The sequence below is a fragment of the Notamacropus eugenii genome, chromosome 3 (genome assembly GCF_028372415.1).
Source record: "Notamacropus eugenii isolate mMacEug1 chromosome 3, mMacEug1.pri_v2, whole genome shotgun sequence".
In the NCBI taxonomy this organism is placed as follows: Eukaryota; Metazoa; Chordata; class Mammalia; order Diprotodontia; family Macropodidae; genus Notamacropus; species Notamacropus eugenii.
In genome coordinates, this window is record NC_092874.1 from 334,324,760 (window position 1) to 334,346,810 (window position 22,051).

Consider the following 22,051-nt stretch of genomic DNA (forward strand, 5'->3'; position numbering starts at 1 on the left):
ATCTTAGATGAAAAGGGAGATTCTGGTTCTGTCATTCTGAACCAGTAGAGCTTTCTATCTTGCAGATAATGGTTAAATCCAGTAGCAATCTACTAGAACTTCAAGCAGGGGCAAGCCCACAGGTGTGTTGTTCATACCAAATCCAGGTTAGGAGCTTGCAGAGTTCAGAGCAGGAGGGCAGTTATCAGTCTTCACTCTGAATCAGAACAATTTAGGAGCATTGCAAGTCTGTGGCTCCCCAGCCTGAGCTATCCATGAGATACTAGAATATTGCAACATTCAATACTCCCAAGAAAGTAACAGCAGGATCCTAGAGGACACACGTTCAGTCAAGACATTCCCCTCTAGCAGTGTAAAGGGTCCTATTTAAATATAAAGTCAAATGTCAGGAAGAATGCGGAAATTGCGAGCAAATGAAAAAAGAATCCCATCACAAAAAGCTATTATGATTGCAGGAAACTTAAGACACAAACGAGAATGATCACAAAATATTTATAAGCAAAGTTTCATGGAAAAAATACAGTTTGGGAATAAGTTTAACTAGATCTCTTGCAAGAGATGAAGTGAGAGTTTTTAAAAGCTTAAAAATGTTTTCATAAGCGAGAGAGAGACAGAACCATGATGGTAGAGTAGGAATAAATACAATACACTCCTCCCACCAAACTCTTCCAAACAAATCTCAAAAATGCATTCAGACTGAATCCTGATGGGAAAATCCAAGAAAAAGTGATGGATCATTTTTCTACCCCAGATTGGCACAGAGAGAAAGACAAAGAAGTCTGCGGATGCTGGGGTCGGGATCTTGTCTGAAGCAACTACATAGAGCCCTCTGGCACCAAGGGAGGACAACACAGAAAGAGGAGGATCCCTATTCATACCAGGGCATCACAGGGTGTGAGAACAGGTGACAACTTGCAGCTTTTTCATTCACTACCCAGTTTCATGTCACTGCACAAGATGAACTGCACAAGGGAACCTACAGCCAGAGGTGGTGCTCCAAAGTAGGGATTGTTCCTGGGTAAAGAGGAGCCACAGACCCTAGGTTGTGAGGAAGTTCAGAAGCAAAGAGTAGTGGCATGGCACTAACCCTAGGAACAGAACAGGGTCTCAGTTCAAACTTCTGGATGAGTCTGAAGCCTAAAGAGGAACAACCAGGGAAAGAATCCCAGAACAAAAGGGATGCCTGCAGTTGTGTCACTCAGAACCAGTAGGGCTCCCAGAGTGTTGATAGTGGCTGAGTCCAGATGCAGCCTATCCAAAGCTCAGTCCCAATACTAGGTCAGGAATTTGTAGAGCTCAGAGCAAGGGGGTGGCAATAAGATTTTACTCTGGATCAGATCATTTTGGGAGTTCTGAAAGTTTATAGGTCTCTGGTCCACTGAGATCTATAATAATACAAATTTAGTATTCCAGGAAAGGAGCAGCAGGAGCAGCAGGACCTTTCCTCCAGAAGTGTGAAGAGACCAGCTGTAACACAAAGTCTGCAGTTAGGAAATAGGCAGGGGGCCTAGCTGTAACAGATCTCAAATTGTATGATAAAGCAGCAATCATCAAAACTACTTGGTACTGGTTAAGAAACAGAGAGGTAGAACAGGGAATAGGTTAGGTATGCAAGACAAAGTAGTCAATGAATATAGCAGTCTACTGTTTGATAAACTCAAGGGCCCCAGCTTCTGGGCTAAGAACTCACTGTTTGACAAAAACTGCTGGGAAAACTGGATAATAGTGTGGCATAAACTGGGCACAGAACAATGCCTGACACTGTACACAAAAATAAAGTCCAAAGGGGTGGGTACATGATCTAGGTAAAAAGGCTGATACTATAAGCAAATTAGGTAAACAAGGGATAGTATATTTGTCAGATTTATGGAGAATGGAGAAATTTATGACCAAATAGGAGACAGAGAACATTATGAAGTGCAAAATGGATAATTGTGATTACATAAAATTGAAAAGTTTTTGCACAAACAAACCCAATACAATCAAGTTTAGGAGGGAAGCAGAAAACTGAGAAAGAAATTTTGCAACTAGTGTCTGTGATAAAAGTCTCATTTCTAAAGTATACAGAGAACTGAGTCAAATTTACAAGAATACAAGTCATTTCCCAATTGATAAATGGTCAAAGGATACGAACAGGCAGTTTTCAGAGAAAGAAGTTAAAGCTAAAATGCTCTGAACCACTATTGATTAGAAAGATACAAATCAAAACAACTGTAAGGTACCACATCACACCTGTCAGATTGGCTAACATAAAACAGGAAGATGATATATGTTGGAGAAGATGTGGGAGAGTTGGAATACTAATTCATTGTTGGTGGAGCTGTGAGCTGATCCAACCATTCTGAAGTACAATTTGGAACTATGCCCAAAGGGCTATAAAAATGTGCATGCCCTTTGACCCAGCAATACCACTTCTAGGACTGCATCCCAAAGAGATCATAAAAAAGGGAAAGGTATCACATGTACAAAAATATTTAGAACAACTCTCTTTGTGGTGGCCAAGACCTGGAGATTGAGGGAATGCGCATCAATTGGGGAATGGCTGAATAAGTTGTGGTATATGAATGTAATGGAATACTATTGTGCTATAAGAAATGATGAACATGAAGACTTCAGAGAGGCCTGGAAAGACTTACATAAACTGATGCTGAGTAAAATGAGCAGAATCAAGAGAACATTATACATAGTAACAGCCACAGTGTGTGAGGACTGTTTCTGATAAACATAGCCCTTCATAGCAATGCAAGGACCTAAAACATTCCCAAAGGACTCTTGAGGCAAAATGCCATCCATATCCAGAGAAAGAACTATGGAACTGGAATGGAGAATGAAGCAAACTCTTGTGTTATGTTTTGTTTTTCTCATGGTTTCTCCCACTCATTTTAATTCTTCTATGGAACATGACTAATGTAAAAATGTGTTTAAGAAGAATAAATGTGTAGAACCCATATAAGACTGCATGCTATCTCAAGAAGGGAGCAGGGAAGGAGGGGGAGAAAATTTGAGACTTATGAAAATGATTGTTGAAAACGGAAAACAAATTAATTTTTAAAAAAGGAAATAGGAAAAATGAGCAAACAAAAAAGAATTCTACCAACGCTATTTTGGTAATAGCTTTTGATAATGGTAATTATGTATGCTCAAAACAAAAACCCAGAAGAAGAGAATGATTCCAAAATACCTATAAGCAAAGCCTCAGAGAAAAACACATCTTGGGCATACATTCAAGAAGAATTCCTGGAAGAGATGATGCATGAAAGTAAAAAAAAAAACAAAATGTTTTTATAGAAGAATGTTAGAGGGAAAAACTGGAAAAGAAATGAGAACTTTGGAAGAAGGAATGAGAAAAAATTAATAACTTGGTACAAGAGGCACAAAACCTTGACCATTCAACAAATTTCCTAAAAATTAAAATGAACCAAACAAAAGTTAATGACTTAATGAAACAAGAAATATTAAATCAAAGTCAAAAGACTAAAAAAAAAAAAAAGTAGAAAATGTATATCCTAACAAAAACTGACCTGGAAAACAGAATGAGGAGAAAAATAAATTAAGAATCATTAGATTACCTGAAAGCCAGGGGTAAAAGAGCCTATTCATCATCTTTCCAGAAATCACAAAAGAAAACTGCCGAGATTTCTTAGGAGGCCAAATGGAAACAGAAAGAATCTATCATTCACCTCCTGAAGAAAACATCAAAACAAAAACTTCCAGAAACAATTGAGCCAAAATCCAGAGTTTTCAAGTTGAAGAAAAAAAAATACTGCAAGCAGTCGGAAAGAAAGAATTCAAGTACTAAAGACTTGTAATCAGGATCACACATGATTTAGAAGCCACCACTACAAGGGAACAGAGAGCTTAGAATACAATATTTCAGAAGGCAAAGGATATAGGCTTATAACCAAGAATAACTTACACAGCAAAACCGAGCATAATCCTACTGAGGGGGATATGGACAGAGGAAATGAAACAGAGGACTTCAAAGCATTCCGGACCAGAGCTGTATAGAAATTCTGAAATTCAAACACAGGAGTAAAGAGAAACATAAAAAACTTGAGCAAAGAATCATAAAGAACTAAACAAGGATAAACTTTTTATGTTCAATTATGAGGAGAGGATACATAGGTCCCTTCTGAACTCTATCAGCATAGGTGTCAGAGAAGGGGTCTAATTAGACACTAGAAAGTCTGGGAATTGTTCTCTTATGTCTTGATGATCTTAAAAGAAGAATGGAAAAGGAGGGGGAAAGGAGTACACTGATGAGTGGAGGGAGGAAGGGAAAAGATGGATGAGAAAAATCTCAAATAAGTAGGGTATATAAATAGTCTTACACAAACAAGGAGGAAGGAGTGGGGAGAAGGCAAGAACATTACTCTTATCTGAACTGGAGGGAAGGAGACACACAGAGTACTACAGAAACACATCACTCAACAGGGAAACAGGAAGAAAAGGGGAAGAAGGGAAATGGGGAAATGTAAATAAGAATCCCACCATAAAGAGAAAATGAGGGCAATATCCCTAACATAATGTCAGGAGTGAGGAAGTAGGCTGGAAGAAAAAGCAACCAAAAAAACCAATGTCACCATAAAAAAAAAACAAAAAAACTATTATGGTGACAGGTATACTTAAAACACAACCCCACAAGAGAGTGACTACAAAACATTTATAAACAAACCTCCCATAAAGGGAAGGGTTAGTCCTAAGCAACACAAACTCTAACTAAGAATCTACACAAATATTTATAGAAGGTTTTTGTGGTAGCAGAGAATTGGAAACTGAGGAGACTTTCACTAATTGGAGACTGGCTGAACAAATTATGGTATATGAATGGGACAGAATAATTTCTTTGCTGTAAAAAATGAAGCAGGGGATGGTTTTGGAGAAACCTGGGAAGATACGCATGAACAGATGCAGAATGAAGCTATTATATAATAATATAAAGAAAAACAACTTAAAAAGATTTAAGAATTCTCAATCAATATAATAACCAGCCCTAATTTCTGAGTACTGATGATGAAGCATGTGTTGCTTACTCCTGATATAGATAGAAATGGTAGAATCAAGGTAAAGGATAGATATATTGTTGGATATGGCGAATGTGGAAAATTGTTTTGTTTGACTCTGCACATATTACAAGGTTTTATCTTCATTTCAGTAGGAGAAGAGGTGGAAGGAGGGGTTAACAATAGAAATTCTACCTCTTTGCCCCCAAATCCTTCAAATGAGAAGACCACAGAAAAAAGGCCATTAGGAATCATAGATAAGCAGGACAGCTTTGATAAATTTATTACATAAATCAAAAGAAAAGCAAATGCAACATAAAAGAGATTCTTGGTTTTATGTATAATCTCCTGTTCAACAATGTCTATGGAAATGCGCACTTTATTTGGTGTTAACAAACTTAAAAAGGGGGGAAAACACCCCATCAGCATACTGACATCATTTTGTACTCTAAGGCTATCATTTCTGGAAAGAGGTGGAAGGTCTAATTCACCATCAGCGTAGCCATGATAAAGAAACTAAGTTATGTCTATGGTTGCATTAATTAAGGAATCTTGTAGGATCTGAACATAGGCTAGGGATAAGAACAGGGACTGAACCTATGATGTCATTGGATTAGAACATCTCCATTGGGGAATTCCTTCTATCAATGGAGACCAATACTTTCTAAGCAGTGAGAAGTAAAAGGCATTTGCCCAGGGTTACACATCCAGTACGTGTCACGATGGGACTTGCACTTAAGGTTTATCTGACTCTAAGGCTGGCTCTCTATCTACCATTTTTTTTGTATTATTCCAAGATTTCAGGGATAGCTCAGACTGAGAACCCACAAGCTTGCAGTGTTCCCAAATTGTTTTGCTCCAGAGCAAAGATTGGTAGCTGCCTTCCTGCTCTGATATCTGCAAATTCTTGAGGAAGCAGCACATTGGTGGGCTCTCTATCTACTACTTTATCCTAACATAACATGAAAAACAATTTAGTGGAAGAGAAAGTAAGTTTTGTTTTACTCAAATACTTTTATAGAACTAACAAAAAGATGCAGCTAGGTGTCACAGTGGATAGAGCACCTGACCTGGAAACAGGAAGACTCACCTTCCTAATTTCAAATCTGGCCTCAGACAATTACCAGTTGCATGACTCTGGCCAAATCATATAACTCTGTTTGCCTCAGTTTTCCCATCTGTAAAATGATCTGTAGAAGAAAATGGCAAAAATATTCTTTACCAAGAAAACCCCAGTGGGGCCACAATGAATTGGACATGACTAAAAATGACTGAACTAATAAACAGAATGGTCTTGTATTTCTTACACTAGACACTGATCCATTATGTGACTGTTGGTAGGTTGGTTGTCGTTCTTTGTTCTCGAAGAGGACCAAAATGACATCACTGTGAGAGAGTGAAATTTCAGTGTGTCTGACTGTGGCTGATCAGACCAATATGAGCTCGCAATGCTCTACCACAGGTTGGGCACATGTAGTTCGTTTGAATATTTGGGGTGAATATCTCAAATTTGCACATTCTGCATTTACTTTGTGCTGTCTCAATTCTGCTTTGCTCAAAGAGCACAGCACCTTTTCTTATGTGGGCACGCCATGCTGAACGGTCCTGTGCCAGTATCTCCCATGTTGCACAGTCAAATCCAAAGTTCTTGAGAGAGACCTTGAGAGTGTCCTTGTATCATTTCTTCTGGCCACCATGTGATAGCCTGCCCCATGCAAGTTCTCTGTAAAACAGTCTTTTTGGTAAGCATACTTTTGGTATTCGAACACTGTGGCTAGCCCATTAGAGTTGCCCTCTCTGAAGCATAGTTTGAATACTTGGCAGTTCAGCTCCAGCAAGGACTTCAGTGTCAGGTGATCCTCAGAATCTTCCTAAGAATTTAAATGGAAGTGATTCAGTTTCCTGGCATGGCGCTGGTACTGTCCATGTTTCACAAGCATATAACAATGAAGTCAGCACAACAGCTCTGTAGACCTTCAGTTTGATAGTCAGCCTAATACTTCTTCTCTCCCAAACTTTTCTTCAGAGCCTCCCAAACACTGAGCTAGCTCTGGCAATGCATGCATCAACCTCATTGTTAATGCGCACACCCCTGGAAAGTACACTACTAAGGTAGGTGAACTTATCCACAGCATTCAAAACTTCTCCATTTGTTGTAAATGATGGTTCCACATATGGATGGTGTGGTGGTGGCTGATGGAGCACCTGTATTTTTTTGGTGTTAATTATTAGGCCAAAATTAGCACAGGCCATGGAGAATTGATCCATACTTTGTTGCATCTCAGCTTCAGAGGCTGCATTGAGTGCACAATCATCTGCAAACAGAAAATCACTCCCTTCACTTTGGTCTTGGCTTGTAGTCTTTTCAAATTGAAGAACTTACCATCAGTAAGGTAGGTGACCTTCATACCATGTTCATCATCACTGAAAGCATTTGTCAACATGGCTGAAAACATCATGCTAAAAAGCATGGGAGCAAGTTCACAGCCCTGTTTTACTTCACTGGTCACCAGGAAGGCACAAGAGCATTGTCCACTATCCAGAACCTGGGCAAGCATGCCAGCATGAAATTGATATACAATACTGATGAACTTCTCTGGGCAACCAAATTTTGACATAATTTTCCATAATCCCTCATGACTAACAGTGTCAAAGGCCTTGGTCAGATCTACAAATGTTGGGTACAGACCTCTGTTCTGCTCCTGGCATTTCTCCTGGAGTTGTCAGGAAGCAAATACCTTATCGTCTGTTCCTTGGCCCTTTCTGAAGCCACACTGGCTCTCAGGTATAAAACCATCTTCCAGGTGAAGAATCACCCTATTATGGAGGACTCTAGCAAGAATTTTGCCAGCAATGACTAAGAGAGAGATCCCCCTGTGATTGTCACAGGACAATCTATTCCCTTTACCTTTATAGAGATGGACAATGGAGGCATCCTTGAACTCCTGGGGAATAACCTCCTCTTGCCATATCACCTGGAAAATTTTAGTCAGCTTTTGTTTGAGCAGTGGTCCCCCTACCTTGTAAATCTCAGCTGAAATAGAATCAGCACCAGGTGCTTTGCCATATGAAAGGAGCCTAATGGCCCTCAAAATCTCTTCTTCAGTTGGAAGTTCAGCTAAGGAGGGATTGACTTCAACCTGAGGTAAACAAGTCAATGGCCTCAGCATTGATTGATGATGGTCTGTTGAGAATACCATGGAAGTGTTCAGTCCATCTCTCTAGGATCATGTCCTTATCACTAATCAATGTGGCTCCATCAGCACTGAGTAGTTGTGATGCACTATTGTTTTGGTCCATAGACAGCTTTCAAGGAATGATAAAAGTGCTTTGGATTGTTACTATCAGCATAAAACTGAATTTCATCTGCCTTCTTACTGAGCCAGGAATCTCTAAGCTTTTCCTATACTTTGCTTTTGATAGAATTAAATGCTGCCTTTTTAGAGGTAGATGAACTATCCTGCTGGTAAATCCTGGAGTTCAAGTTTTTCATTTAGCAGCTTCTGAATTTCCCCATCATTTTCATCAAACCAGTCTTGGTGTTTGCAAGTGTTCTGACCCAGATGAGCCCTGAGTGAAACAAGGTTGGCAAATGAAGGCCAGCTTACTGAGGTTGGAGCTGGATACACCTTTTTCTGGAGTGGGTGCAGTGAAGGGTGGAGCTGTGAAGCTGGCATGAGTTTTGTAGTCAAAACCAATCTAATCAGCAAGCTGGCTTGCCTGCCAAAAAGGAGTGAATGACAAGATCATGACAATGTGATTGCCACTCACAGGAAAACGCCATGCCACCATCATCAGTGCCTATGATCCCACCATGACAAACCCTGAAAAAGTCAAAGAAAAATTTTGTGAAGACCTAGAGAGCTTATCATCAACGTGTCAAAAGAGGACAAGCTTATAATTCTGGGTGACTTCAATGCTAGAGTAGGCTTAGACTACCAGACTTGGTAGGGAGTCCTAGGAAGGAATGGAGTTGGAAACAGCAGCAGCAATGGTCATTTACTGCTGAGAACTTGTGCATCGCATGACCTTCTCATCACCAACACTGTCTTCCGTTTACCTAAATTCAACAAAACTTCATGGATGCACCCTCACAGCAAACACTGGCATCTAATAGACCAAGTGTTTGTAAGGAGAAGAGACAGACAAGATGTGAGTGACAAAGGTGATGTGTGGTGCAGAGTGCTGGACTGATCATAGACTTATCCTTTCCAAGCTAAATATTTAGATACATCAAAAGTGCCACCCCCAAGGCAAAATGACTACCAGAAGAATTAATGTCAACCAATTAGAGCTCTTCTCTGAGCGTGAACAATTTGCTGTTGACTTGGAGGGAAAGTTGAGCCAACACACAGTTGGCAACAGTGGAGCAGAAAAGGAGTGGGCAGCATTCAGAGATCTGGTGTACAGTACAGCAGTGCATGTGACTGTAAAGACATATTCTCTGCAGAAATTCTTCTGTGAAAGATTATCTGTTTCTCTGTCATATTTTCATCCAGGATATCCTCAACAGAACATTCTCATAAAGATTTAATGATGTTGAAAAAGTCAAGTTGCATGTTTGTAGTTGGTGATGCCACTAGCTTTATTTGGCAATGATACAGTACATCAATTTCTCCATTATTCTGGTATCCACCTCGTTGAGATATTTTCAGCATGGAATTTACTTCTTTTTTTGAATTTTTTTTCCACATACTTGACCATCTATCTGCTCTCCCCCATCTTATCTTCAGGGTCATTTCATTAGGTACGGTGGTGTCTGAGTCTAAATGCAGCAGCTGAAGATAAGCTTATCAGTAAAAAGGATAAGCTGTTACAGAATCACTCACTTTGCATCCATTTATTGCCTTCTTTCCAGTCAAATCTATAAATGTTCTTGAAAATGATGACTTGTTTAGGTCTCATACCAAATTTTCCTCAGGTTTGTTTTCCCTTCCATTACTTTTCATTGTTTTGTAAGGTGGTACCACTTGTAATATTCCTCCTCTTTATCTATAAGTGAGCTTGGACTCTAGGCCAATGCTCCTCTTGGCTGCCATGTAGAAAAATCATCAAGTGTTTGCTGGTTGAGATGGTTTCTGTGCTCTTCTGGCCTTGTAGTTGGAGTATGAGTAATTTGCATCATAACCTACTCTAAGTGAGAATTAAAGCTCTGACTTTCCATTCTTTAGAGTCAATAGCTTGTTAAAATAAATTGGGTTGGGAACTGTTGAACACTGTCTTCTCATCTTCTCTGTACTTTTAATTTGGTATTGACTTTTATCTTTTCTCCTGTCTGATGGCATACAGAAAGTCAATTAAGAAATGAATTCCTCCTTCAGTAATCAATTGTTTCTTATCTGTTAGGATATGGTCAATTTCATCACTGATGTTCTTTTGATTCTCTTCTGGATCGATAAAAGCCTTTCGGTGGTCTCAAAGCCTCTGTCTTCATCTTTCTGTCTCCACAATATCTCTCTTTATTCACACATGCATGCACATACACGTGCGTGTGTATATGCATATATATATATATATGCATATACACATAGTATAATATAATATATACTATAGAATTATATGACATATAATTCTATAATATATATTATACGTACATATATATGTACGTGTGTGTGTGTCTAACTCCTTCTGTCTATACATACCACCATCACTCCAGCTCAGGGCTCCATCACTCAAACTGCTGGTCTCCTTGCCTCATTTCTCTCTCCCCCATTTCAATCTTCTCACCTATCAAAGTGATTTCCTAAAGCATAAGCCTGACCATATGACCCTCTATTTATAATGTTAATAAACAGTAATTTAATTATTGGTATTCTTAAGGGCCTGGCACATAGTAAATGTCTAATAAGTCCTTGCTTACTTGATGTGAGATCTTAATAACTTCCAGTGCCTTCCTATTACTTCCTAGATAAAATATAAATTGCTTTATTTAGCATTTAATATTCTTCACAATCTGGTCCCTTTCTACATTTCCAGTCCTTGTCTTTCCATTGGCTGTCCCCCATGTCTGAAATGTTTTCCTTCCTCAACTCCACCTCCATCAAGAACCAACTCAAATGCTGTCTTTGGCAGGAGGCCTTTCCTGGCTTCCCCAGCTACTAAAGGTTCCTTTCCATCTACTCTGTCTATGCCTATTGATTTACACGATGCCTTCCCCATTAGAATGGAAGCTCTTGAGAGCAAGGACTGTTTTTATTTTTTCCTTTGTATCCCTAAATATTGAGCACAGTGTCTGACAAAGAGTAAAGACAATAGACATGCTGACTAACTTTGGATCCTTTCATTTTATAATCTTACTGAGTATGAAGTTAGATAAGAACTTGATTTAGAAGACCTATCATATGCTTCACAGAACTTCTGTGCTCCTTCAGCTCTTCAACAGATTCTACATAAGCTGAGGTTGTCCTGTTTATACTCACCATGAAATGAAAAACAAGATGTCAATACTGACATGGCTCAATTTCTTCAGTAGTTTTCTCATTTTTATCAGACAAAGATCTCATATCAATCAATCAATGGGAGATACTTAGAATACCAATAATTAAATTAAATTGTTTATTAACCTTATAAATAAATTAATGTTTTAGACAGTTTAAAAAGCATGTAGTCCTCACTCTTTAATGTTACTCTACCCTATCACTGCAGTAATAGTAGTAGCAGAGGGCCATAAAGGAATGAGGATGATTTTTTACAAATTGTTCTTCATTTCATGGGTTGCCAGGGGCAAATAATTCATTACCTAATAGGCAAATTTACCAGGACCTGCCAACTTGGCCTTCCTGAGGACATGAAAGACATTTGCCAATCAAGATTACACATCAGGATAGAACTTTTGTGGAGGAAGGCCCTTGTTAAAATGACTACTGAAGGTGGCACATGCCTGTGGTCCCTGCTACAGGGAGAGGTTGGAGCTGGAAGCTCATTTGAGTTTGGAAAGTCTAAATTGTAGTAAGGTTAAAGCTGACTGAGTTTCTGAGTAAATTACAGTGCCAATATGGTGAGCCCCTGGGAACCTGCCAGGTTGTGTGAGGATGGGAGAACTAGCCTAGATCAGAAAAATGGAACAGATTAAAGCTTCAATACCGATCAGCTTTGGGATGTATAAGTGGTTGTTGCCCTTCTGGCCCACGAGACATGGGGAGACCTAGTCTCAAAAACCAAATGTGCAATTTGAGAAAAGAGGATATCTTCAGCTTTCCCAGATGAGAGAAACTGTCCTTTTGTAAGGCAGAGATTGGGGCCATAAAGGGATGAAGCAGAGGGTGTTAGGACTTGGAAAAAAAATCACTATAGTGCAAAGTCCAGGCCTGTAAATGAGATGGGGATGGGCTGGGGCTGATGGACCCAAATTATCCCCACTTTTACCATTTGTCCAAGAACTAGCCCTGTTAAATACTATGATTTTACCCTGCTTCCTTACATATATAGGGCAAATCTGAGATCCTCAGAAACTTTTATGAGTTCATCCAGGCTATAGAAACTAGAGGCATTCTGTTCCCATCTAGAAAGATCCTAATTTGTCTCCCTTCTAAGAGGCCAATTCTGTGTAACCAAAGGTGGAAAAATAGGGCAAAGAGCCTTTACAATGGGCACTGCTTTGGGATCCAGTTAAATGAGTTTGGGGCCCTTTGCTAACTGCATCACAGCAATTGTGAAGGCACAAAGGGCAGAGGAAACCCTGAGGTGCTGGCCCTGGGGGCTGCTAGAAAGCTTATTCTTCCAAGGAAGCAGGAAGTGGCATTATGGTGGTAGGGGTGAGGTGATAATGCCAACACTTCAGTGGGGGAGAAGCCACCTGGCACAGAAACCTTGTTTGAGAAGAGTGACTCATAGCCCTTGGGCTCGCCCTACATTTGATGCCAAACACAATGTTCCCATTTCTAGGTCAATTCCACTCAGGATAGGCAAAATCTAAAGACCGGACTGAGAATAGTTTTAATGGGCTTCCTCCTTCCTCCCAGAGGACACAAGGACTTCTACCATGGCCATTTCCCATACCAACTGGATGGCAAGATGAAGGAGAACCATGAGACAGTGTTTGCTTTGTGTGGCTACGGCAAAAGGTGCTAGATTTGGTGGCAAAGAACCTGCGTACACCATCCTGGCTTTGCCACTGACTACCTGCATGGTCATGAGCAAGTTGCCACTTCTCCAGGCTTTAATTTCCTCAGTTGAAAATTTTGGGGCTTAGACAAGGTAGCCTCTAAGGTCCCTTGCCAGCTTTAAATCTATGATCCCATGATTCTGTGATCCTAAGATTAGGGTCCCCAATCATTTCCTTATGAGGAGCTTTTGATTTTTATTTCTTATTACTGCCAAATAAAAAATTATAAAGGGAATGGCAATGGAGAATTCCCATAATACAGGAGAGCATGGGGGCAGCAGGTAATTTGGAAGTCAAATAGGTGAGGATTAGAATTGAATGGTAGAAACAGAATTATTTAAAAGAGTTAGGGGAAAAAAAGTAGCATTTCATATTAAGATATACTCATAGTTCAGTAAGCATCAATCAATTAACCACCATTTATTATGTGCCAGGTACTGTCCTGGGTCCTAGAGATAGAAATACATAAAGTCCCTGCCTTCAATGAGTTTACATTCTATTAAGAGAGACAACATGTACACATATAATAACATCCAAAATTTATACATAATAAGTATAAAGTAATTTTGGAGAGAAAGGCACTAGTAGCTGTGGGGATCAGGAAAGGCTTTGTGTAGAAAGTGGTTCTTGAACTGATCTTTGAGGACAACTAACTCATATATATTTGGAGATTTCACATTCTCCATAGCAGCTGTTCCAAACCTTCTCTTCTCTAAAGCCACCAGCTCTACCTTTCCCACTCTCTTTTGGCACAGGACCTTGACTCATACTTTGCTGAAAAAAACTGAGATTATTTTATGCATACTCCCTTTCCAATTCCACATTTCAATCAGTTTGACATCCTCCCTAATCCCATCCTCCTTTGCTCCAGTCTTAGAGGATTCCAAATCAGTCCACCATGTACCCTTCTTTATTAAGACACCTGTTCATCATTTCTTATAACACAATAGTATTCCATTACATTGATATTCATAACTTGTTCAGTCATTCCTCAATTGATAGGGATCCCCTCAATTTCCAGTTCTTGACCACAACAAAGAAAGCTACAATAAATATTTTTTTACATATGGAATGTATGTCTAGAACCCATAAGACTGCATGCCAACTCGGGAAGGGAGGGGAGAGAGACAGGGAGAAAATTTAAGACTTATGGAAGTGATTGTTGAAAATGGAAAACAAACAAATTAATTTTTAAAATAAATAAATAAAATTTTTGTTGAAGGACACCTGAATCATTCTACTTTCTTTTTGTCAGATACAGGACAAGCTGTTCTACTTCCCTGTAGACATGAGATCAGAGGATATGAAAAAAGTCTTCCAAAAGAAGAAATATAAAAAAGAAATACCAACAAATATCTGAAAATTATTCAAAATCATGAATGAACAGAGCAATTCAAAATAATTTAAAATAACCCTGAGGTATCATTTCACACCAAATTGCCAAGACAACAAAAGCCAATGTTGAAAGGGCTGTTGGAAGATGAACATTAATTCAATGCAAATGAAGCTATAAGTGGGTCCAAATGCTATGGAAAACAATTTGAAATTATTTAAGAGAAGGTACTGAATTATTTATGCTTTCTAATCCCAAGAGCCTGAGAGCCATTTACATGGGAACAAAGTCAGTGACAGAAAGAAAGACTCCTAAAAAACATTCTTAGTAACACTAGTGTAATAATAGAAAACTAGAAACAGATTACATGTCTCATGACTGGAGAACGGCCGAAGAAAGTATGATTTACAAATGTAACTATGAAATAACAAATATCAAGAATTCAGAAAAACATGGGAAGATTTATATGGCTTGATAAAGCAGAGCCAAAGGAACAATAAACCCAAAAACCATGGGCTACAACAACATAAATGAAAAGAGTACTGAAGGCAGCAAAACTCAAGACAAAATACACAAGACAAACTACTGAAGGGCAAACCAAATAAAATTAAGTAGGTTTCTTCCCCCAAGATTTGTCCCTATTCTTTCTGACAAGCTCCCTCCTCTTTCTCCTTCATCCTCCTAGACTCTCCATAGTTTGTTTCCACTTGCTGGTTTCCAAGATAGAGGGAGAAGTTGCATCGTTGGTGCAGGTGCCTCGGCTAGTCTTACAAAGCCTGTGTTGTTGATTTCGGACATCAAATAGTGACAGCCTGATCTGAAAACCAGGACCCATGAGTGAACAATATTAATAGTAAACTACAGCAAGGGAGCCCTATGCCAGAGCTGTTCAGACTCTGGGGGCAGGAATCTCCATTCAGAGGCAAAGGATCTCATCCAAGGCACAGACTCATCTACTTTATAGGAAACTGGACTGCTGCTCAAGGGAAGAGTCTATTTCCAGGCTAACTTCAAGAGGCCTGCTAGGACAGGAGTTTTTCCCAGAACTGACTAGACTGGAGTTGTTCCACTTTGTTGGCTATTTAACTCATGCCCTTTATTTTCCAGTAAAAACAAACCTCCAGGAGTTTTGTGGAAAGCAGTAAATCAGGTTGAATATAGAAATCATTCCACCTGAAAAATGTTTATATGACAGCACATGTATAACCTATATCAGTTTGCTTACCGTCTTGGGGAGGAGGGATAGAAGGGAAGGAGGGAGAAAAAATCTGAAACTCAAAATCTTATAAAAACGAATTTTGAAAACTATCTTTACAAGTCATTGGAAAAAATTACTATGTATCCAAAAAAAAAAAAGGAAAAAAATCATTCCACTCTAAAACTCATTGCCCTGTTTTCCATTTGGAGGTAGAAAAAGAGGAATAATTCAAGTCCCTTATGCCACAAGTGAGAAAACTGAAGCAAGAAAAGTAAAGTGATGGGTCCAAATTTCCATATCTAGTACATGGCAAAGCCATGACTAGAACTAGTCATTCCTTCATTCCAGCAGAGCTAAAATCCCATTTCTTTCATGAGCCCTTCCCTGAGGGCAAAACCAATAGGTCAAGGTCTTCATGTAATAGCTCTGAGCTTCCTGAACTTTTTAACAATGGGGGTGTTTTAGAAATGGAGTTCCATACCTTGCCATGAAATGTTCAAGTTCAAGCCAAGTCTAGGTGGTAACCCATTAGTTCTATGGAGAGCCTTTCTCTTTTGGGTTGGCCTCGAAGGTCCCTTCAAACACTAAAGTTCTAAGAGTCTGTGGTTCCATTTTATCCCAGGTCCCAGCAATCTCTCCTACAGCTGACCGAGCGTACCCAATGTCTATCACAAAAATTTACCATTTAGTGCTTTATCCGGCTGGCTATCTTTCTATATCTTCTTTCTTTTTTTAGATAAGATGGATGTAAAAGAGACCAAAGGCTTTTCATAGTCTACTAGCTAACTAGCAGTTAAGAGTGTGACAAAGCAGCAAAAAATTAATGCAATCTTGGTCTCCACTAAAAAAAACAGTGTTCAGAATGAGGCAGATTCTAGTTCTTTTGTACCTAGATCTCACCACATCTAGAATGCTGTGTTCCGTTGTGGGGTTCACATTTTAGAAAGGTTGCTGAAAAGCATGGCCAAGGAGACACAACTCAATGGTCCATGGACGAGAAGCCATACCAAGATTGGAAGACTGGTTGAAGGAACTTGGTAGTGGGGAGAAGACTTGGTATTAAAGGGAGAGAGAAAAATTATAATTTAAATATTAACATGCGATGCGGAAGAGGGCTTAGATCTTTTCTCTTTGGTGTCAAAGAGAAGGTCTAAGAATGATGTGTTTAAGTTGCAAAGGAGACCTTGACCTAAAGTAAAACTTTCTACTAATTAGAGCACTCCTAAACTGGAATGGACTGATGGGAAAGGTGACTGAATTCCCTATCACTGGAGGTCCTGACTCAGTGGCTAGATGACCAGCTATGGGGTAATCTGTGAAGCAGATTCCTGTTTGGATATGGGCTGGGCTGTAGGTCCTTTCCAACCCTGAGCTGTGATTCTATTTGGTAGTATACTCCCAGCGGAGAGGGACCAGGCTTCATTCAGCTTTTTATTTCACATGGCACCTAGATGCCAAAACAATATTCTCTCAACATGTTGGGTGTTTAAATATTTCTTCAAGGCATTTATAGAATCACAGAATACTTGGGTTGGAAGCAATTTCAGAAGGTTTTTGGACCAATCTCCTTATTTTACAAACTAAGGCTCAGAATAAATTACTCTCTTAAGGTAGCAGAGTTGCTTGTGTTTTTTAAATTAAATCTGGAGGCCAGAATTCTTGAACACAAGTTTTATTTTCTTAGGATCCTTAGGGAGCTTTTTCCTACTAAGATAAGGTAGTAGAGCTAGTTATATGATGCCATTTGCAGTGAACCTTGAGAATATAGTTGATATTGAGTGTGGAGCTTCCCCAGTCTCCCCCACTGCCAGCGCTGTCTGGGTGAGGTAGGGACAAAAACCGTGTCTCAGAGTCAGGTGTTCTGTCATAAGCTCCTCAGGATCTTACCTAGATAAGTCCCAATGAATCCAAGGGCATAGAAGCTGGAGAGCACAAAGATGATGCCAACTCCCAGGATGAAGAGGCCTACATAGTAGGCCCCTGTGCAGTCCAAGCCTTCCATCTTCGGCTGCCTCAGCATGGCCTGGGTAAAGCTAGAAGGACAGAGGAGAAAAGACAAGAGGAAGTTGTGGTCTGTAAGAGCCAGGGACTTATTCCTTCAAATTTGCCAAGTCCATTAAAGCCATTAAAGCCATCATATCCAGATTCTTGAGTTGGTTTTACATAGCAGTAGAACCCTATGATGACTCAGGTTATTCAATTCAATTCAACAAGCATTTATTAAGCACCTACTCTGTGGCAGGCCCATGGTGAACCATGGGGAATACAAAAGCAAAGATGGTCCCTGTCCTAAAGGAGCTCACTGTCTAAAGAGGAAGACAAAATGCAAGCAAATATATACAAAGCAAGCTACATAGAAGATAAATCGCAAATAATTTAAAGAGGAAAAGCATTGGATATAGCAAACACTTCCTTTAGGAGGTGGGATTTGAGTTGGGAAATCAGTTATTCAGAAGGGACCACAGCAATCACTTAGTTCAAAATCCTTATATGAATATGGGTTATTATTTTTATTAATAATAACAAGCCATTGTCAGTTATTAACACATTAGTTTTGTTTAGCTTATCCAGTTACTCCAGGTGATCAGGGTTAATCTTCTCTGAGGGAGGAGGTCATAAGACTAGGAAATTCCAAGAGGGAAGGTGGATCAAGGCACAACTGTAGAGGTGAGGTAATAAGGAATGGACCCCCACAGATACATTTATCCTAGACTGCTTCAGCAGACAATCAGAAAAGTTCATGATAAGCAGGGATTTCAATGGTCATTCTAGTGTAGCCTTCCACTCATTATACATATCCCTTCTACCTCAATAGTTACAGCAATGAGATGCTTGCTACTATCCAAGGCAGTCCCTTTCTAAGGGTTAAAGTTCTTCTACTTATTAATCCCTGTTTTACCCTTGGAACCACTCAGATGTCTAATGCCTCTTACACAAAACAGACCTTCAAATATTTAAATACATATATTTGTTAGTCATTTTTTCTCCTCTCCTAAGCATTGTATAGGAGCGACTAGGTGGTACAGTGGATAGAACACCAGGCCTGGGTCAGGAAGACTCATCCAGCCTCAGACACTTCCTAGCTGTGTGACTCTGGGCAAGTCACTTAATTGTGTTTACCTCAGTTTCCTCATCAGTAAAATGAGCTGGAGAAAGAAGTGGCAAATTACTTTAGTGTCTTTGCCAAGATAACTCCAAATAGGGTCATGGAGAGCTGGATGCTACTGAAAAACAACTAAACAATCACAAGAAAAGCATAGACAGTATGACCAGTTGTTTCAAGTATCCTTTACATGACACCGGCTTCAGATCCCTCATCATTGTGGTCACCCTACAGCTTGCCCCTCTCTCCCTTACACCAAGAAAAGAACATACTACTTCAGATGTGCTCTGATCACGATGTTATTCTAACATGGTCGAATCTTGATTCCAATATCAATGTATTGCAAGTATCCTCTCCAGAAATTGGTATGGTGTTTCCTCTCCTAATTCAATCCTAATTCATCAATAAGATGGACTATTTTGTGGCAAAGTTCTGATCCTCCTGTTCTTGGCAGGATGAAGGAAATTGGCTCTGTACTTTGCTTCACACATCTCTCTCTGGCATTTGTGCCAAGGGATTGAATGACTGCTTCTAGTAACGTTTCTTTTTCCACTCTCTCAAAGTTTGTTTGGAAATTCAGCATGCTTATCTATAGCTTTAGGAGAGGCCAAAGAGAGATGACTTATAGATTTCCAAAGGCAGAAGTAGGAAGAGAGGAATCTGGAGGACGGTTGAGCCATAGGCTCATTTGCCTCCCAGTGTCCTGAAATGTAGAGGCTCATATACTTTCAGTGGTTCTTCATAGCCTACTGGACAAAGTCCAAACTCTTCAACGTGGCATTGAAAGGCCCTCTAAATCAGTTCTCAATCTACTTTTCCAGCTTTATCTCCCCCTTCCCTAATATACATCCTTGACTCAAGAAAGGCAGGTTTTCTCATTGAACTTGGAATTGGAGTTTGCAGAGGGCAGAAGGGTGATGTGAATATGAGGAAGCAAACTAGAGCCTTAAATGTTAGGACAAGAAGCTTTTATTTTATCCTGCAGGGAAGGAAAGGGGAGAGGCAACGTATGGAGAATAGTTTGGAGGCTATCATAATAGTCCAGACAAGAAGTAATGAGAATTTGGATAGGCTGGTAATGATAAAAGGTTCTTATAAATACTTGATAAAAATTGGCTCATTTTATTCTCACAACAACCTTGGGCAGGAGTTGCTATGATGGTCTCCATTTTATAGATGTGAAAACTGAGGCAGAGGTTAAGTAACTTGCCAAGGGTCATAGAACTGAGTATGTCTGAGGCTGGATTTAGCTCAGGTGCTCCTGACTCCAGGCCCAGCGTTCTATCTATCTCACCACCTAGCTGCCTAGTAGTAGTGGAACTAGAAAGAAAGGTACTGATGGGAATTATCTTATACTTTACATAGAGACAAAGGATTTGGCAACAAAATGCATGTGGGCGTTGAGGGAAAGGAAAAAGTAAAAGCTAACCTCAAGTGTTTGAGCCTGGGTAATGAGGAGGTTAGTGATGCATAAATAGAAATAGGGAAATTTGGAGGAAGTATGGGTGTGGAGAGATGATAAATTGAGATCAGAACATGTTGAGAGTAAGATGCCAGTGGGAAATCCACGTGGAAGGCTCCAACAAGCAGCTGGAAATGTGGGAATGGAACCTGGGGAGAGGTCAGGGCTGCATATGTATGCATGTGGGAGTCATCTACATAGAGAGGGTAATTAAAAGCCAGGAGAACAGATTGTCAAGGAAACAAACTAGAGGGGGATAAAAAAGAAAGAAGGCCAAAAATGCCAATACTTTGTGGGCAACAGGAAGAGGAGAAGAAGTTTTAAAGATGTTTTATTGGCTACACTATCTGTGGACTCAGTTCTGAACACAAAGAAGGCATAAAGAGGACAAAGAGCCAATAGATTTAGTCTGAGGTTCAGATTTCAGCTCTGATCTGGCCAGACTCTGGACACTTAATCTATACGAAAGCCATCTGCTAATTCCTACCTGTCTTGACTGCACCCCCTCCTCTTCCCCTCACTCACCTTGATTCTTTGTCTGTGTTATTCTGTCAGATAACTTCATGATTTTCTTGATTACTGATCCTGGCCCCTCATGTCCCCTGCTGTCCATATTCCACAGTGAATTTGGGGGGCAGAGGAGGGGGAAGGCTATGACATCACATTAAGTCCAAATGTTTTTTCTTCGTTTTCAAAATTCTCTTCAATGTTTCCATTCCACTTGGCCAACATGCAAACTCTGTTTCAGCATCCCAGATCACGTCCCAGTGCTATGAACACACCATGTTCATTCTTACTTCCTTATTTTATGTCTTCTGCATCTTGTCCTCTCCAATCTTTAAGACCCTCCATCTTAAATTCTCTATCTTCTGGGAAGGTGAAATTGAAGTGACAACTTCAGCCCATAGAATTTCTCCTTTCTGATCTTTTTCCTTCACTCCATACAATATAATTTGGCACTTAATGATAGCTCATTAATTAAATTAATTAATATGGAGAACCCTGGTTGTCCATATTTCCTTTTAGACCAAATCTGGTATTTCACTGGTATTGGAAAATTCCCTCTACCAACAAAAATCAGTGTTTGCTTTTGTTAAATCATAGTTCCCTTCACATTTTGGAACACAAAGTCTTGGAGAAATCCCTGGGACACAGAGAATGGTTAAGTGACTTGCTCAAACAGCCGCTATGTGTCACAGACAGCACTTGAGCTCAGATCTTCCTGCCTTTGAGGGAAGTTTTTTATATTTTGCGTCATGCTGCCCCTTAGGTTCTCAATAAAGATCTTTTCATTGATTTGTTGGGGAAAGGAGATAAAGGGAAGGCAAAAGGGAGAAGATGAAGACCTGGAGGAAAGAGAAGGTGAAAGGAGTGCCCCAAAGGAGTCAGTGTCATTTCTGAAATTAGGACTGAAATGAAAATTGATGTAACACAACCCAAGTTACCTACCTAAAAAGTCTGGAATAGCTAGCTCCCTGCTTTAGCGGGGAAAAGGGCAGGAAGGGGGAGACATAAGGGGGAGGGGGGCAGGGAAGAAATGTTAAATCATCTTTCAGTTGGATAGATTAGATTCCTTTTCTTTGGATCATAGATCAAACCAGTATAATTTTTCTTCTTAACAGATACTCTAAACCAGGGTTTTTTAAACCTTTTCTACTCATGACCCCTTCAGTGCTTCTTAAACCATGAATCACGACCCCATACCCATGGTTTAAGAAGATCTGCTAAATCTTGATAAAGATAATAGATAGGTAGTATTATGGTTAGAAAAAAACCATCTGACTGGGAGTCAGAAGATTCATTTTCTGGTTAGTCTTACCACTGCCACTGGGTGACCATGGGGGAAGT

General features: G+C 39.7%; 1 protein-coding gene across 5 annotated transcripts in view; it reads right to left on the reverse strand.

The window, feature by feature from the left end:
• The window catches only part of PEMT (phosphatidylethanolamine N-methyltransferase), a 185,071-nt gene that overhangs the window by 35,359 nt on the left and 127,661 nt on the right, over positions 1-22,051 (reverse strand). For all 5 annotated transcript variants that reach the window (XM_072597076.1, XM_072597072.1, XM_072597073.1 and 2 more), the window contains one exon: positions 17,526-17,671. In XM_072597076.1, the coding sequence (XP_072453177.1) occupies positions 17,526-17,671 (146 nt within the window). The remainder of the gene's footprint in view (positions 1-17,525; positions 17,672-22,051) is intronic.